Raw genomic sequence first — 19,780 nt, 5'->3', positions numbered from 1 at the left:
GAAATTAGGTAAATTATCTTGGTTAAAATCATTATAAATTATTGTTGATTTTGGTGTGGTGTATACGATTGCTCATAACTTTCAAATTAAACGTCCAATCAAAAAACCATTCAATAGTGATCTATTGGGATATATTATCTTTCGAATGAGACTAATAGCGCATAAATCGGTTTGGCCATCTCTAAGAAACAGGCGATAATTATTACCTTGTCAAAACAGGTTTTTTAAGGCTAACTTTTAAACTACTTGTTTGTTTTCAATTAAAAATTCCTGAACAATTTACCTTTAATAAGGGCTTTCATTTGATACTAAGATCGATGAAATCGGTCATGTAGTTTCGAAGAAACCCGTGTCACGTATTTTTCACATTTTTGCTTATAACTTTTAAACGAAACGTCGTATCACGAAGCAACTCAATAGAGATCTACTAGACAATAACACCTTTCAAACAAAAGTAATAGCGAACCATTCGGTTCAGCCATCTCTGAGAAACAGGCGATAGAAAAAATCATTACATACATACACACACACACACACACACACACACACACACACACACACACACACACACACACACACACACACACACACACACACACACACACACACACACACACACACACACACACACACACACACACACACACACACACACACACACACACACACACACACACACACACACACACACACACACACACACACACACACACACACACACACACACACACACACACACACACACACACACACACACACACACACACACACACACACACACACACACACACACACACACACACACACACACACACACACACACACACACACACACACACACACACACACACACACACACACACACACACACACACACACACACACACACACACACACACACACACACACACACACACACACACACACAGACATTGCTCAAATCGTCGAACCCTATCGATTGGTATATGTGACTTGGCCCTCCGGGCCTCGGATCAATTTCGTGTTTTTTGACCAATTTTTAAACCTTTGTTATAGTATAACAAAGGTAAAACATGTCGATTAGATTTCTTTTTTTTTTTAGGACCCAAGTTAATATCTCAAACCTAGCCTTCCCTAGAATTGAGATAAGAGTGCGTTGCGTTTTCGTAACGCTGGGAGGAAAGGGGTTAAAACCAATAACCTTGCCAAGGCGGAGGCCAGTTGCGTTGAACCAGGGACTAGGAACGTTGAACTAGGCTAGGAGGATTGGGCTTAAAACAAATGCGTCGAAGACCAAATACATGAATGACAGAGACTCAAAAAAGACGAACATGCCTTTTTTGCAGCCGGTAATCGTTGACTGCGACGAACCACTGGTAGGGTTGCCAAGTGGCCGGTTTTTGGCCGGTCCGACCGGTTTTTCACTTGCAAAGCCGATGGCCGGTCAATCCTGCACATAGGCCGGTTTTCCGATATACGAAGCCGGATTTGTACTTTTTGTCTAATTTGTAAATTTTTTGATAAATTTATTAGCAATCCTGAGCAGTGGATTATTGAAGATAAATAGCCAGTTTTGCAGTGACAATACTTTGCTTCTGGCGGTAATATGTATACATTAAATTGTCCACCACTAGCGCCAGAAGCAAGTAGTTGTCACTCTGATACTAGCTATCTTCTGTAGACAGCTATTTAAAACAATGTTTTTCGAGAGCTTCTCAAATGCTAATGATCGGTTTTACACTCAATGTCACTCTTTATATAAATTTCTACTATAGGTATGCTATGCCTACTATATCTGCTACACTTCAATAATCAATTCAATGTTCGTTCTGGTTTCGACTGTGAGGTCCTACCGTTCGCTATCTCCACAACTGACTGTTCTTCCCATTACACGGGAAACTGTCAACCGTTCCAGGCAAATCCTCCAATGCTATACTGCCACAACCCCCCTCCCCAGCTAACACCAACTCGTATATCAATGTACGGAAATTATCGTAAACATCTTCTAACAAACTCGAAATCGTAACTAAAGGTGGATAAAGTGGGAACAAGTTGATTTTCTATCGTATATAATGATAATAACTGACACATATACGATTTTCTGCACAAAATCGTATAGTAGTACGGAGCGATTCGCGCTTAATCGGATATTATCGTATATTAATACTTATATAGTCGTAACACTCAAAATTATTCGTAATTACGTATATCGCCTCCAAAATAGTACGGATATGCCAATTTTGCGCATCAAATACGATTTATTCGCGTGTATATCTGTACGTAATGCTGATTTTCATCTTTTTTATACATATGAAAATGCTAGCTGGGCCCCCCACATTGCAGGAAGGCAGGACCGACCAGCCGGTTTTTGTAATTTTCAGACTTGACAACCCTACCACTAGTAAATGAGTAGCCGCGGACAACATCACAAATAAGGACATCCAGTGGTGTATTCAAGCAGGACATCGAGCCTACTTTGCCCTTCGCAAGGCACTGCGATCATCAGACATAAGCCGTCGTACGAACCTGACAATTTACAAACTCTCCATTAGACCGATAGTTTTTATAAATTTAACAATGTTCATGGAGGACATGTGCGTCTTTGCGGACAACTTTTGGCGGAGTACAAGATCAAAGCAAAAAGTAGCAGAGCAGAACCAAGAGCAATAGACACTAGTTGAGAAGATTACCAACGTGCAACCTACATTTGGCGAAAGTCGGTAAGCTACGGTGAACCGGACACGTACTAAGGAAAACGGTTCTATACAGCAACCCCATCAGCTCCAAGAATAGAGGGACTTAAGGGGGGACCCTACTCTGGAAAGTCGGAAAAATCGAATATTATTTATTTTGCATTTTCGAGAAGCTTATACCTTCAGAAATGTCATGCCAGAAGGACTTTTATCATCTGATCTCGTTGGAAAGTTACAGCGAAAACTGTGGGGTCACCTTTAGGGTAGTACTTCGCTGAACTAAACTTTAAACACGTTTTTCTCGAAACCATGTTTTTTCAGCTGGCGGTACGTGTATCTCAGAATCTCGTGCTCCGATATTGCTGAAATTTTTTTCAGCATGAAAAATGAATTATCTAAATTGTTACGTAGCCGTTTTGAGATATCTCAATTTTTCAGTTTTCATGAGCTCGCAATTGGCCATTTGAAATTGCCTTTCTTTGGAAAAATTGCTGCCGTTTTGGTAACTTTTCGAATTTTCAAAAACCGCTACGTAACAATTTAGGTATTGACTTAAAGCTTCTAAATCATCCTTGAAATCCTTTTATCGATACTTCGTTGGTTCCCAGCACGTACCGCCTGCAAAGAACTATTTTCTAGAGAGCATCCACGCGCCCTGCTGCCTCCAGCATAATAATCCCTATTTTGGCATTCAAAAAACATAATATACACGTTCGAATTACCCCAACACTTAACTATAATTCCAACATACGAAACATCCATTATTTTTCGACATTCCAGAGTAGCCCCCCCCTTAACGTGTGAGAAGGCTCGTCCAGGTCTAAAGCGACATTTTTTACTTTTTAAATATAAAAACTGCGACTTCAGAAACGCCTGGGCGAATAGCCAAAGAGTTGAATGGAGCTTAAAACAAAACGAACCATTCCGGTTCTAAGCTGCTGACGAGTTTTGTGAGCCTTCCGAAAACCGTTCTCTTCAAGACCCGCATCGGCAGTAGGCACAGAAGGGCCCAATATGGAAAATAGCCCTACCAAGTCGGAGGTGACTTCTGAGACGCCTGGGAAATTGGCCATGAGTGACCCAGGAAGAGTATAATGAAGACAAAACAGGACGAACCACACCGGCTTTATCCTGAACAACAACAACAATGATTATGACCCCAACATATTCGTCCCGGAACCAGTGGCTTTTCGCTATTTGCTTTTATCATATTATGCAGGTGAATTTTCGAATTGGACGAAAAACATATATTCTAAATAATCGAAAAACTCCTGTTGCCACTTTACTTTTAAATCAAATACGAATATAGGTAACAAAACTTTTTTTATTAACTTTAAAATTTCTGTTACCCAAATTATAGCGTTTTTTTGGACAAAAAGTGAATCACGCCTCAAATATATATGTCCCGGTGTAATAGGTTTGCCATATATGTCAACAAAATTCATACTGGTCATTGTTTCATATGTCTTTGTTGGTCATACTGGTGTAATTGCCATATTTTACCTTGCCATATATATGAAAACATATAAACTGACAAGGCTGCCTGTCATAGAAATTGGCCAAATTTATATGGCTTAGTGTAATAGCTCTTGCCATACCTTGCGTGTCATATTGATATATGAGCCATATTTCATATGGCACCATCGACCATATTTATATGCTAGTGTAATAGTACCTTTAGCATGTTTTAAGATCAGTTTTGAATGTACTTTCACTTTAATTATATCTCGGCCGCCAGTTTTTCCAAGTTTTTATTGTATAGCAGTACGAAGTATGGCTAATTTTTACTTAAATCGTTCAGTAACTCGCTCTGTAAAGAAGATACGTGTTCACTTTCTTCTGCAAAAGTGTGTGATTTTAATAGATGCAAATGTTTGCAGAACACTATTTTTCCCTAAATCACATAGTTTTGAAGCTACAGTGAAAAACTCGATTTGTGGGGGTCCGTCATGAAAGACGCTTAATATCTCGAAAACTGTGATACTTAGAGGAATAATGTTTTCAGCAAAAAGCTTCATAATAAGATTATCTAAAACTTTCTAGAACATACTATAGCTCTATATAGTCAAATAAGAAAGTTACATTTTGCAGCGCCACCTGTGGTTGAGTTCCGAACTAATACTAACCACCAGTCGTTGCGTCTATTGATATACAGAAATTCTTTCGAAGACGCCATATTGAAAAAAACACTATGAAAAGAGTTATTAAAAAAGTTCACGAATCCGAGCAATCAAACCACTGTGCGTTGGATTCTAATCGACATAACGAATAATTTCACGATTTTGAACGACATAAAAATAAACTTGAATGTTGCGACCATTTCGAAAATGTTGTAAACCGATACTATAATATCTCTCTGATCATAAGAAAAACATTGCCAATATACAATATAATTTAAAAGACTAAATTGGTCAAAAAAGGTTGATTTCTGAAGTTTATCAACTGCAACGGAATGCATTTGGTAACATGGTAATCGTATGTTTACTTACAGCAACATTTGTAAAAAGTGGGAAATACGATAATAATGTTTGTTTGTGCTGTTACCCTGTTACAATACACCAATACGTCCTCTGACCCGTCAGGCAGGAAGCAGATGTGAAGATTACAAGGTTAATTTGAAAAGAATAATGTCTTCATTACAAAACAAAAGTGTCGGCCGGCTGCATTATGTTCTCCTATGTGAAATACACACAATACAGTGCAATATAAAGACGGTTACGTCCCGATGAGTTTATTAGTTTCTAACCCTCTTGCTGTAACAACAACGTTAATTAAGTTTACCTATTTGACGAAATCTTTAGTTACGGTTAGTTTAGGTTTTTTTTTTAGAGTTGACTGAAATTTTGTCCCGAGCGTATCAATATAATGATCATTACAACCAAACATGTTCGCAAATAAATGCAAATTCGCTCCCGGATTCGATCTCGGCTTGAACTTCAAAACAACTCGGAACGGGCGAGTTTCTATTTGGCCGGCGCGGCGTTATGTAAACAATGCGATCAACCACCTTCCATAAAAAGGCGTCAATTAATCTTACCGAATGTAAAGCGTCGTCGGACAATATTCCGTTTGTTGAACACGGCTATTATGCCGTTAGCGAGCAAATGCCGATCTAATTATTGTTATGGATTGTGCTGAGCATACGGAATTGGCGTGTGCTGGTGGTTGGTGCTGGTGTGCTGGTGGTCATTATCCGCGCTGCTTTATTACCCCGCAAAAGTCATCAAACTCGCGCAAACCACCTCTGATCGTTGCCTCTCGTGTGCACATACGATTGTGGCTTTTCAGCGTTTCGCATCAAATGAGAGAAATTTCTGCCTAAATCAGTTTTCCCGAAATCCGCCCGCGACCGACCGTCCATGCAATTTCCACCTGCGTGATGTGAAGTTGAGCAAACTGGTGATTTCAGTCGCTGCCAATGGCATTGGCACTGCATGTAGTATGTGAGAGTGTCTCTAGCTGCTGCTGCTGCGGCTGCAGACGAGGTGGATTCGTCTCGTTGCCTCGCCAATGGTGATGATTATGGCGAACAACTCAAGCCTACGAACAGAAAAATTCATCCATCCGTCCGCGCGGTGGGCCAACCAACGTTTGCCTTCAGTAATATAATAGGCAGGTGCATAGCAACACTAAATGTAACAGAAATAAAAATCGAGAGTTCGCTGAATAATCTCCCTCGCATGGTTACACCCATACCTCAGGCCTGTCTGTCGCACAAAAATGGCAGAAATCATCTGGTCAAAGATGGAACAGTGAATAATTCAGCTGTCTAAACTGGATAGAATATGTAAAGAGCGCTTGTGATTTCAATTTTTGCTTCGTTCAAATTTTTAGATGTACATGAAAATAGTTAAAACACAAAAAATTGGTATTTTTTTCATACATACTGTCTTTAGTTTCGACAAGAGTCAAAAATGTAAATTTACGGTCAATGACAGAGAAGATTTTGTCATTGTCATTTGTCATTGAAGATTTTTATTTACTTTATATGAGCAATCTGCCCTTTAAAACTTCAAAAGGGGGTAACTCAAAAGTTCGTCGATCGATTTTTAAAAAAATTGGTTCAGGGGTGTAGGATGGCAATACAAACCAACTGGCATTTTCCGTTTAAATGGCCTATTTTATTTTTTAAAAACGGTATTTGAACACCGTGGGAGGTTGGACTACAACCAAATTCCGGGAAACCAGTATTTCACTGCCAAGGATAAGTTTGATGTTCCAGAAAACCTCCGAAAACAGAAGATGTCCAAGTTTGGCAAGAAATTCTTGATTTGGCAAGCAATTTGTTCATATGGACAGCGGAGTGCGCATTTCGTGACTGCGAGTATTGTGTATTCAGCACTAAATTGGACTTCCGAAAAAACGGCAAACGATTTTTCTTCCGTACCGTATACTAAACCTAGTGTCGGAAGTGATGCGTTGTATAGCACGTCTCATTTGCTATACAGCGCACTACTTCCGACACTAGGTTTAATGTACGGTACGGAAGAAAAATCGTTTGCCGTTTTTTCGGATGTCCAATTAAGTGCTGGCGACAGAATACCATGATTGAACCGGTGTATTTGAAAGAGTGAAGTTGTGCAAATTCCCATGGGTGGGGTTTTGGCCAAAGTACAGGCATTCGGATTCGGAGGCGAAATTTAATAAAATAAAGACGTTAACACTAAGTTTAACCTTTTCATTTGATGCCCTGAAAATTTGATAGCAATCGGATAAAAACTCGAATTTTGCGAATTAATTTTGTGTGTTGCAATTCTACCGTGGACACCCTTTATCAAGTCGGCAACGAGCGCTTGGAAAGGGTACATGCTGTTAACCGTTATGTGTTCGACAAAAAAAACACCTTTAACCCTTTATAAGGCAGTGGCAACTATATTGCCACCAACGAAAAATATTGTTTTTGCTTTTATAACAATATCGTTTTAGCATATTATGTACTCAATATGTTCTGATAGCCTTTGGCAACATTCTCAATGTTTTTAAATTGCTGAATTTGTAAAAATGGTAATTTACGAACCACTTTCATGAAAACAAATCTTGGTTTTTGAGTGTCAACAGTAAATTTGGTTTAAATTCGTAGAAAAACCATTAAATTGGAAACTTTTTGGATGGTAATATTCAGTTTACGGCGTTTTGTGATAGATTATGCGGATTTATCCAAAAATTTAGAACCAATATTCGAGAACATGTTTTTGGGCTTAACGGGCTGTGGCAAACATATTGCCACCAACGTTTTGCGCTAGACGGGCAGTGGCAACTATATTGCCACCAATTTTTTCAAGTTTTCCAGCCATTTTCTCAACAAAAAGAATATAAATGGGTTCTAACGAATGTTAACATTATGTTTCGCTGAATTTTGTGTTAATTCCACACGTTGTTGCCATGGCCTTATAAAGGGTTAACTTAGAATCTGCAGAAATATACATGGATGGTAGATGAGGAAAACGTTGTGCATCTTACAGTGGCACTCATCAGAATGTGGAAAGTGATCTTCCGTTCTCCCCATACTCGACACTCGGCAATGGCTGAGTCGAATCAAGTTGCACGACATGACCTACAAAATAGAGCCCATAATTATTCGATGTACTGTCCTTGTAACGCTGATGTCTCTTGAGTAGATGCCGTTTTTTGTGTTAATTTACTGTCATGAAATTTTTGGAGACTGGGGCCCCTAATCTCAAAGGCCCGGTTGGCTCCCAGTCCGCCCCTGTGCAAAATGAATCAAAATTGAGCTAAAGTGAACGGACCATCCCTGGCCTAGAGACTTCAAAGCACACAATCTAGGCGGTCAATATACGGGCCCTTAACAAGAAATAACAATAGCTCACCACCCTTACCTGTCAATTGTTTTATTGTGATGTGTGGCAAAAAGCTCCGTCTTGTTGAAACCGCGTGTCAGCCATTACTAAATGTGACAGTTTTGTATATTTCCATCTGCATTCAATCCGAAATTAGCTGTGTCAAAGCAAAGCCTAGGTGCTATATTCCGTTATTAAAACTTGACCTTCTGTTTTTATACGACAGACTTCGCAGCCAGCTATTAGAGTACAGGACAATTGCAGGGCCAATGGTACGATCATATTGACCCTAACAGCTTCCTTCAGTCGAGATTCGAATATACGACGGCTGGCTTTTTAGGCCAGCATCATACCTCAAGACCAATTTCATGAATATTTCATGAAATTTCGAATCAAGCAGTACTTTTAGTGAAAAAGCTTAGTAAAAAACTCTAACGCAAGTGTTCAAATTTTTCTCATTAAAAAGTTGTTTGTTTTAAGTTGCTTGGTTCAAGAATTATGAGCTTTGAAAGTTACCGATGATTGAGAAAATTGGATAATTTCTCCAGTGCATAATCGAAATTTACTTTATTTGAGTTATAATTTTAGAAAGAAACCCCAATTTAATCCACCTGTTGGTGAAACGTGTGATACCCATACCAGTGCTCGAAAAAATTGACAGCCTTACATGAAGGTTAACATAAAACGCATGCAGCGCATGCAGTTTTACCCCTGGTAGTATTCTTTTATCTGCCCATGGAAATTACTACTGAGTTGCTGATAGTGTTCATCTTCCTCAGTTTTTTACCTTTAATACAATTCATTCATGAATTGCAGTGCTAAATGATGGCTCGTTTAACCTGTTAGTCAATTTTCTTGCTGTCTCAGGTCTCAAAGTTTAGGTTTTTAAACTGCCTGTTTTTTTTTTAAATCAACCAAAACCTAAGTGATAGAAATTAATTAAAGCTTCGGAGCAATGTTTACGTTTATTGTGGTTTTGTTTGCTGTTGTCGGTCTGCTAAGCTATGTATCGACTATTGTGGATAAAGTCGAAAAACGACAACAAATCGACGCTGTGTATGTTGATTTTGCCAAGGCTTTTGACAAGGTTCCACACGCTCTGGCGGTTGAGAAATTTAGGAGAATGGGCCTACCTGAGTGGCTGACATAATGGATTCTGTCGTATCTGACAGGGCGTAGCTCAACGGTGAGAGTTGGCGGGGCGTGCTCTACTCCGTTCCAGGTTCAGTCCGGAATTCCGCAAGGCAGTGTCTTGGGACCTTTGCTGTTCGTTCTTTTCATCAACGATCTTTGCGGAAAATTGAAATCCCCAAAACTATTATACGCTAATGACCTCAAATTTTACCGTGTAACCACAACACTAACAGGCTGCTGTGTGCTTCAAATGGACATTGACGCGCTCATCGAATGGTTCAGATTGAATGGGATGAAAGCTAACGTCAACAAATGTTGCATAATCTCATTCACGATGGTACGTGCGCCGACTATTTTTTGATTACATATGAAGACAACAAGCTTAGAACGTAAAGGCGTCATGAAAGACTTTTCTCATCGGGGATTCTCATCGACAGCAAACTGAAATTTGTGGAACATATCTCTGCCGTATCTGAATTCTTTCGGCGATCGACTCACCGCACGGCCTACGGAAATAACAACCCGCTGGAAGTTTGTTGTAGTCGTTTCAACGAAGTTTATTATTTGTTCTATTTTGGCCTGTCAAAAAATGTGTTTAGATGCGGTTATTGGTACTAAGTAACATGTCTGTGCGATGTTTTTGTTATATCGAATATGAATAAACAAATTATTAAAATAAATAAATGATTCACATTTGATTTCATTCACTATTGTCGAGAAAGAATGAATGTAGAGAACAACACGAACATAAGCGATTCAGAAGTGATTAACAACGTAAGTGATTCGCTCGAATCGTTGGTTTCAGGTTGTTCGGTACTAGAAATAATAAACACCTAGCAGTATATTGCATCAATTCAGGCGTATTGCATAAATTGAATATGAGATTTCTAAGCACTGGTCATTTCAGATAACAATCACACAATTTTTCACAAATTATGAATTTCTAAAAAACAGAAAGGTTTGCAAAATCGATAAAAAAATTTCGGCACCCCTAACTCAGAGAGGGGCACATGAAAAAATACTGCTATAAAATTTTCTGAAATAGAATAAGTTAACAAAATTTGGGAAAAATTGGATCACTTTAAAGTTAGTTTCGTTAGTGCTTTTTCAATTCATCCAACCTTTTCTCACTGTGCGAGGTATGCATAAAGGTAACGGTCTGGCCCGACGGTACACCGCACTGTGCACTCTTTCCTTCTCCAACGGCGGTGCTGGCGTAGAGGTGGTAGAAAATTTTTACACATCATGCTACTAGCTAGCTAGCTATATGGTTCCAACCACCAGCGAAATAAATAGTAAAACATATTCAGTGTAGGCACAGGAAAACGTAACCCTCTTCGATAATGTTGTTTGAGTTGCAAAATTGTTAAATTTTCGTTAACCGGTTTAAATTAATGGAGTTGAACATTTTCAGTAGAGCATAAAGCGTGGGTCGGTGGATAAATTTTAACATTGAAATCATTGGGATTGGAACAATAATTTACACTGATGTGGTTTTAAAAATATTTTTTCGAAATCCGGTTGCTGGAATTCGCTTTTGGGCGGAATTCTGCACGAGTGCAGTGGGCTGCATTCTTCGACACAATGACGAAAGTTAAACCCATATTCTAGGAAAACGTGATTAAGTGGCGGTACTGCCTGTGGTGGTGAATTTATACCAGATTTCAGCACGGAAAGCTATTACTGCGCGTGGGATTATCGGGGACGGGACTTTGTTAAACTCCCCTTTTATTCGCCTGCTCTTCTTGATGCATCTCCCAAACAAGCAAGCTAGTCAACTTTATGTACGCGCAGACGATGAAATCTTGTTGATAAATGCGCTTTTTGTGTGGCGAGATAATAAATAACATCAGGGTAGACGGGTATTCAATGTGGTGCTCCGGTTTACCCATAAAGATACATTAGAATTTGGTTTGTACTGCAAGTCTGTGTTCTACTGTAGGAGAACAATAAGCATGACTATGAGGACAATTTTATTAGGCACCATTTTTACTTTCGTTTTATGTTTGTTATTGTTTGAATAGTTTTATTGCATCCCCACCCGGGAAACTGCATACCGGCCTTGCGTGAGCAGGGAAAGGAAGGAACAAACTCAATATTAAATAGTTGAACTTGTTCTCTATTGCAGGAAATTCAGCCCCAACAGAGGCAGCCGCCAGAGAGTGCCCCACAGCGGAATCAAAACTGCGATACAGAAGAGGGCTGACTGCTCCAGCAACTAACCAACAACGCCGCCGCAGCAGTAAATCTATGCTAATGACGAGTGATCATGAAAACTGCAATGATGTAGAACGTGAGTTTGCAAAATGTGCATATCCAAAGTGCAACGGCAGCTTCAGTAGTGGCAGCAGCAAGTGGCATCGCTGCACCCCGGCCGTGTTTGTGTGAATTCAGAAAATTATTCACGAACCAGCAGCGAAAGGCAGAACCAGTTTTCCTGCACCGCATTATCAATTTCCATCCCGCGAGTGCATGTGTGTAGAAGATATATACACATAGTTTTTCGTAATATAATTTCATCTTTCGGAATGAACGTCTTGTGTTTGCTTCGCGTATGTGTTCTCGCTGGTTAACTCGATGTGTGCGTTGCAGTGTACGTGTCGACCCTGCACTATCGTCCCGCGTTTCCTATCAGCAACGAGTGGTGGTCTCTAAGTGAATGCGAGAAACTAAAGATAAATGACTGATCGAAAATTGCCAATTAGTTTGTCGGACCACAGCGAGTTCGGAATCAATCACGGAGCTGGCAGCATCATCGGTGCCGGGGTCGGGAGCGGCAGCAGCATTGGCCTGACAGTCGGTGGCGCTGGAAGCTTAGGGATTGGCGGCATCGGTGGCTCGTCCGTAGCGTCCGTGGCCGGAGTTGGCGGCAGCAGCGGGAATGTCAGCAGCAAGCATGCCATTGCACGTCTGAAGCACACCAATTCTGTAAGTGGATTTTCTTTCTTGTTGTGTGCAGCATTATTTTCGGCCGTGGGCTTTGACAGTATACAATTCAAACAGTTGAGATTGTTATAATACGGCTCTGTGAAACCATTCTATGGGAATCTGGTGTTATCTAATGTCAACAGAATACAAAAGTTTGCGCAAATTTAATAGATCTTCAAGTGGATACGCAAATTGTATCTATTACATTCTAATATCCAGAAACTATCGAATCCGTATTAAACACATCTTTTCTGTGCTGGTCGCTATTTGAAGCAACCGCAACAGCTGCCTTGAAACTACTTGATACTTTGGGACACTTCTGTTTGCAAAGTTATGTTGCATTCCGCCCTCGGGCACTCGTCCAGCAAACGTTGGCAACGATTCAAAGCTAAAACCCCTATCGCGCAGATGAAGTATCGCAATTGTATCAATCATATCTGAGCCAAAACCAGAAGCTTCTGTTTGAAACCACTTGTCATTTATAGATTCCGACAGAAATCCTTACTCTACTTTGTTTTGCGAATACATGAATGTATAATACATTCCACGATTGCGATATGAAAGCACTGTCATAAGCATGCCACACTAGCAAGTGACAACTGAAAGCGGCGGCATAGAATTCCATGCCTGTCCCGCTGAGTGCCACTAGCAGGCGTGACCTTTGCATTCTTTGGACCAGTTTTATTGCATTTACACAGGCGTGTGTGCATCATTCGGTGCTCTCGAGCGCTGGTGACAGAAACATAATGGTTGCCACAAGTGAACATGTGTATGGAGAAACAAAAACTTTAGCTTAGTTATAACTTTTTGTTTTGTGGCATAATTTGGGAACGCACAGTATGAAGAATTTTAATATGATTTCATAAAAAAAGTTAGTCGAGTTGGTGCATTCATTAAGTTTAGATAAATTAGCTGTGGAGAAAAGTTTTCCAATTAGAAATATTTTACATCACTAGTTGAAATATTTCAGAAAAAGTCCAAACAGTAGAAATCTGGAATTGATTGGAATAATATTATAACAGAAAGTTGTATTAAAAACTGTTTACTGTATCGCAAAGTTTACACAGATATTTACTATAACACGGAGTAAACTTTTTAACCTGCGTATAGCAAGCTCATGCCTCATTTACTATATTTCCTACGCTAGGCAACTGAAGCAAGTTATAATTTGCCATTTGCACGAGGAGGCCTCATTAAATTTCACGAGCCCATATAACATGATCTATCAATATTCAGCATATATGGCTCGAACAGCACGTTCAACTGATTGTTTGCGAGTTTTATGATAACTGAGCTTGCAGGTGTCCAGTCAACGTTCTAACAAAAATGCTGCAATTGAGTGAGAAGTATAGCGACGAACGCGTTGTTCTATCACAAACCCGTACAATAAAACCTTTCTTTATTTGACGACATGTTTCAAAGTTTTCTCAATAATTCCCATGTTTTCTGTGATGAAGACCAACATGAAATTTTCTATTTTATCCAGCATGCTGCAATTAGTATTAGCATTAGCATATAGTGTTGCACACATCCTAGATCCACTATATCGTTTTATTCAGCATGCTGTAATTAGACCCAAATTCAAATTAATCTGTGCATTTATCTCCGATAATACCAAGATACAATGGCAAGTTCGCTTGGCTATCAAAACAGAAGCAGATAATTTTGAGGATCGCAAAGTGAGCTCCATACATAACTGACAACAATTTAGCTAGGAACACGGTGCAGTAATTACCCAGCAAAGAATAGTCAATTCTAGCGCACGGTAGTAAACACCAGCATTAGCGTAACTTTTCGGATCAGACGAGCTTGCAATTCAAAATCAATCCCAAATACAGTATCTGCCATGTCAACATCGAATACGTAAAAGACCACAAGGTTCATTGACATAACGTCCTATAATAGCCTCCAAGATTCTACATCAAGGAGTTTCTCCCTTCAATTCTTGCTCTACTAGGTCTAGTCACCTTGCTCGCTGTGTGTATTTCGGTGTGTTTTACAAGTAATTTTGTTCTACTCCACACCACCGAAGATGCTTTTTAGTATCCATTTTCTAAAAACTCAAAATGGTCGCTCAAGTGCTGTCCGTGCCTCGTATCCGTAATGAGCAGCCTATTTTATGAGCGTTTTGTACAAGGCATATCTTTCTTCAGTATGCTCGATCTCAAATGCCCTGAATCTCGACAGGACTTCTACTGGTGATATGCTTCTGGATCTCAATGCTTATATCAGGATTTTGTTTACAAAAGTCGTTTAATCATCTCTTTTTCATGGCTTAGGCGATTATTTGTAAACTAAATCCAGATGTCTGTTGAAAATTGTACCGCCCATGTTAAACTATACTCGTATAATGGCACCCTTTTGCGCTATATATTGGCTGGGAGGCAAGAGAGTGATGGTCCAAAGACGTCTGTGAGATCGGAATGAATTCGGTAATCCACTGGATATCCTCGCATTGTACTGTATTCCATCCACCGTAACCCTGCTCTGCCTGTTCAGTTTGTCGAGAAAGTCGGGAAAGTTTTGTTCTTCGTTCTCCACAGCTGTTTTCGGTTTATTGCATCTTTTGTGGTTTATCTTATAAATTAGTAACAAAAGTTCTTTAAATGACGTTACGTTTAAAATTTGGTCGAACAAGAATGCGTGTAAATTAGCAAAGCTTGCAGTTAGCCGCATCCGAACTACCTGGCCTTTCGTTTAACTTTTGCCATCAAATTCTGTACAGTCACGTTGTTCATTGCAGAATGTTGCTTTAAACTGCTTCTCGATTCTAATAGTTTTTGGGTCTTCCACAGGTTCCGCTTGATGGTGACGTGTTTTTCGATAAGACGAAACTTTGGCGTGTTGGAAAGATGCCATATCAGGCCAAAATAGCACGGAACGATCGTGTTGTTTCGGCGAAGTCAGCAGGCATTTTTTCAGACATCTGTTTACGTAAATTTCCTGGTTGACGGTCATGGTTGCCATGCAAATATTGTTTTTTAAAACAAGTTTTGCAGCATCACAGGAAAGCCTGCCAAATCAGATATTTTTTGGCGATCTTTGACAGTTTCATATGCTTGGAAATATTCGCCACATTTCTCCTTCCAGCTGCCGTATAATACTCCTGGACAGGAACCTGTTCAATGCCTGCCCTCAAGCTTTCGTTGTCCAGCAATAGAACTTCGTTACATCGTCATGTCCATGTGCAACTTCCGAAATCGTGATTTAGTCGTCTTGTTTTGTTTATCGTCGCGATTCGGAGTCACTTACCTTCTCATAAGTGTAGACGTCACTTCCAGCTTGTTTGCGACATCTCAGACGGAGAGATTGGGGTTCCAATTGAAAGCCAAGAATGAAGCCACCATCAAGTTACTTGCTGCTTCAGAGAAGATAAACTCGTTACGGTGTTTAGTACTAAGAATTTGATTTCTGATTTACGCAGTTAAATGCGAGAGAAAAATCAACAAGAACCGATGCGCCAGGAAAGGCAGAGGCGCGAGCAGTTTGCCCCGGGTGCTCAGTGATACGCGTTAGAAGGATTTTTTCAAACACTGTCGACATGGCATCCAGAACACTAATTGATGAAAGGTCTTTAGGTTGGTTGAGGTTGGATTGTTCTGGGATTGTAATGGATAACTTGTTCAGTAGGAGGGCAAAGATTTGCACCCCTATTCTGTATTTCGAACGAATCTTGATTTCGTTCGACTTGTTTTGAACGAGATGTTTTCCCCCTTTGATTTTGCTGGCGGAAATTTCGTTCGAAAAACCAATCCGTTCGAAATATAGAATAGCGGTGTTGGATTCAATTATTGAGTTTAACTGATGGGACAGGTGTAGAAGGCTAAACGGACATAGGGATCTTCATCTTGATCTTATTTCATTAGTGTTCGTGCGACAAAAGTTGAAGACGTTGTCGTTGACCTTGAATTGACGAGAGCTCACAGCAGCTTGAACACACCCAAGAACCTGTGAAACTAGCAACAATCATCTCTAGAACAAGCTACCCAATATGGCCATTACCATATATCAACTTGCAGTTATCTCAAAAATCGCAACGAAAAACAATATGAACAAAAGAGGTTCCATCTTGTTGCCTTGAGGAACACCCGATAACTTAGTAAACTAGGAAGAGAGACAAGAATTAAGTAGCACACGACATAGAGCTCTGTTGCGCAAGTGAGAACTCAACCAATTCGTAAAATTCCGAGACGCACCGACTCGCAGAATTATCTGCATTAGTATTTTTGGTCGATAAAGGCTGTCTTCAGATCAGTATAAATCACATCTATTTTTAGAATACCTTTTTGCATACAGATTTGAAGAGCTATGCCGTGCTCCGCAGTGAACCTTTTAGCCCCGCCACAGAAGATTACTTTTTCCGGATTGTTCTTATAAATTTTGCTCGTCGTTTCGTTTTGTGTTGCGCCATCCAACGTTGGTGTTTCCTGGTATCATTTAGACCCGATAGTTAAAGTCGATTTTAAAAATATGAAAACCTTTAAAAATATAGAAACCTTTAAAGCAATTGCAATCATTCATCCTAATCAGGTTGAGTTTTTCAAAAAGAAATGTGTTGTGTGCTGCATCTTTCATAACTTCTGAACGTGTTTTTAAATCTTGATGACATTTTCGACAAGTTCTTCCGAATCAAAACGCAATAAAACGGTTCTTCGCTACGACAACTAGAGGAGACTTTACAGTAGCCAATAAAAACAATGGGCAAATGAGCCTAATATTAATTGTAAGCGACCGAGGTGATGTTTGTTCAGGATACGTAGTCATTGTTTTGTGTTCACTCAAGAATTTTCTTAAAAAGAAAAAGTTTCCTGTCGGTGTTATCTCCAATTATTTATATATTTCGTTAGTCTATAGAGTTTTGTATTGCGAACATTTCAACGAAACATTTCAACTAATGCGCTGTAATATGTATTGCAGCCTTGAATAATTCTGAATTGGTAAGACACTGGCTTAACAAACCAGCATGTTTCTCGATTTGCAGCAACTGTTACAGTCAATAGGATCGTTGCCTTAGTCCCGCAATTGTCCTGTACTCTAACAGGCTGCGATGTCTGGCAAATAAATACAGAATATTAGGTTCGGAGGACGGAATGAAATACCTGGACTTTGCTGTTCCTGTAAATCGTAGGCATAGGCAACATTAAAGCTAGAGTATGGCTTTCACGAATATAAATCAACTTCAATTTTCATTCAGAAGGTAATACAATTAATAATTATCATGACTTCATGATATTTTTCTTACATCGGCTTAATTACTCACTATAAATATGATTATACTTTCCGTTATAAGACTTAGTTCTCAATTGATGGTTGTATATAGGGGAGCACTGTAATTTGCCCCGTCTCATTATTCGCTTCACAGAATAAACCCCATAACGATAATGATGAAAGCAAAAGCGAGACCAAAAAAGCACTTTAGCAACCTTCTCTATCTTTGCAGTATATATAAACATGGCTAAAAGGGAAACTTAATTTTAACACGCACCGTTCCACCAGGACATTCCCAAAATAAATAAACCCATAAAGTTCGATGATGGTGCCTGCATCCCGTCCCGTGTAACCGTTCTCCTCCTTTGCCGTTCCTTAATATGCTTGTATTACTTTTTCACGGTTCCTTCTGCCGAAGGAGAAAGCTTTCCATCATTTTAGTATCAATGCATGACCGGTACCTATATAGATAAAGGTATCGTTATTGATTTTATCATTTTTCCCTCATCCCACACCGTACTCAAACCTTTATTTAGGATACATTTCGTTCAAACTGTGAAGTGTTTACAAACCGTTGCTACTGCATAAATAATAATGCTTTTGTGCTCGTAAGAGTTTAATCAATATGAAAGGTTTCGGACGGAAAATTAAAATTGCCATTATGAGGTAATTTTTTCCGAGTGTCAAATACTCCGCTAATTTATTATAGAACAGTGCATCACTGGTTTACTCTTTGTTCGTTACGACTGTGCAGTAAAATGTATAGCATAACTTATCAGCTCTTTTTCTTGTTTTTTAACGCATATCTTAAAGCCGCTTACTATTAATAGGTACATTATTAAAATTAAGCACTACTATCCTGCGCTACTACTTAGTACAAGCTAGTTTTCTTCATAATTCTCAAAAACTCCTCCTGGTTGACTTCCCCGTCGCCGTCGCGGTCCGCTTCGTCTATCATTTCTTGCAGTTCTTCGTCGGTTAGATTCTCACCTAGCTCTTTGGCGACTCGTTTGAGATTCTTGAAGGAAATGGTACCAGTTTCGTCATCGTCGAACAACCGGAAGGCCTTCAAAATCTCCTCCTTGGAGTCTTTTTCGGCCATTTTCACCGTCATTAGGGAAAGAAAATCTTCGAATGAAATTTTTCCTGTGCCATCCTTGTCGATTTCGGCAATCATTTTTTTGATCTCTTCCTTTTTTGGCTCGAATCCCAGGGCTCGAATTGCGACTTTCAGCTCCTTGGTATCAATCATGCCGGTTCCTTCCGAGTCGAATAAATCGAATGCTTCCTTGATGTCCTGCCGTTGTTCATCGGATAGCTCAAATTTTGGACCGGATTTTTTCCTACCAGCAGCTGCCGTCTGACCGGTAGCTGTGGTTGATGTTTTTTTCGTTCCTGTAGAAACTGATCCGATACTGGACGCCTTAAAATAGATACAAATATTAGTAATATGTAATCACAGCGAATCAATCGATATTTTCGTACCATATTGTAGGATGTCAAAAATGGATGGCTTAACTTCGATGATCACACAAGCAGTCCCGCAGTTGCTATAACACCCCTGACGGAACCAGCTAGCCCCTGCAAACTGTGTTTTGCTTGTTTATTCACAAAAAACAAAACTTAAAGGGGCGATAATAGTTCGTGTTTGTCGCGTGAATGACGATGAGGCCGTTCAACAACCGCTACTTTTAAACTTCTCTCACTGAAGGCTTTTTGAACCTTCTAGAAAACCGAGCTGTTGCTTAAACAACACCTTTGCTCTTGTAAATACTTGGCAAAAACAGGACCAACAGACAGTCGATGATGGAACCACACGTCGAACCGAAAATGTTTGACAGTACGACCCTTCGTATGATGAGGCGAAAGTTCTCACTAGCACACAGAACCGTAGACCCACGGCGCGACACGACTACATCCTATAGCTACAGCGGGAGCGGAGAAGTTTGAAATATTATTATTGCGCGTGCGGTGTTGTGTGCGTACATGTAGAGGCAGAGCTTTTTAGTACTGCATCGTGTATGCGCGCGGCAAACTTTC

General features: G+C 39.8%; 2 protein-coding genes across 4 annotated transcripts in view; one reads left to right on the top strand and one right to left on the bottom strand.

Annotated features, from left to right (window-relative positions):
* Positions 1-19,780, top strand: part of LOC128743838 (rap guanine nucleotide exchange factor 2) — a 60,289-nt gene that overhangs the window by 24,141 nt on the left and 16,368 nt on the right. For all 3 annotated transcript variants that reach the window (XM_053840518.1, XM_053840519.1, XM_053840517.1), the window contains exon 3: positions 11,733-12,532. In XM_053840518.1, coding sequence (XP_053696493.1) covers positions 12,284-12,532 — 249 coding nt within the window. In that variant the 5' untranslated portion in view covers positions 11,733-12,283. The remainder of the gene's footprint in view (positions 1-11,732; positions 12,533-19,780) is intronic.
* Positions 18,423-19,547, bottom strand: LOC128743841 (uncharacterized). The gene is made up of 2 exons (XM_053840522.1): positions 19,226-19,547; positions 18,423-19,163 (listed from the first exon to the last, which is right to left on the bottom strand). Exons 1-2 carry the CDS (start codon positions 19,226-19,228, stop codon positions 18,612-18,614), a joined length of 555 nt encoding a protein of 184 aa, XP_053696497.1. The 5' UTR covers positions 19,229-19,547; the 3' UTR covers positions 18,423-18,611.

Source organism: Sabethes cyaneus, chromosome 3, assembly GCF_943734655.1.
Source record: "Sabethes cyaneus chromosome 3, idSabCyanKW18_F2, whole genome shotgun sequence".
NCBI lineage: Eukaryota > Metazoa > Arthropoda > Insecta > Diptera > Culicidae > Sabethes > Sabethes cyaneus.
Note: the sequence above shows the minus strand (reverse complement) of the source record. Positions and strands in the feature narration are given on the sequence as shown.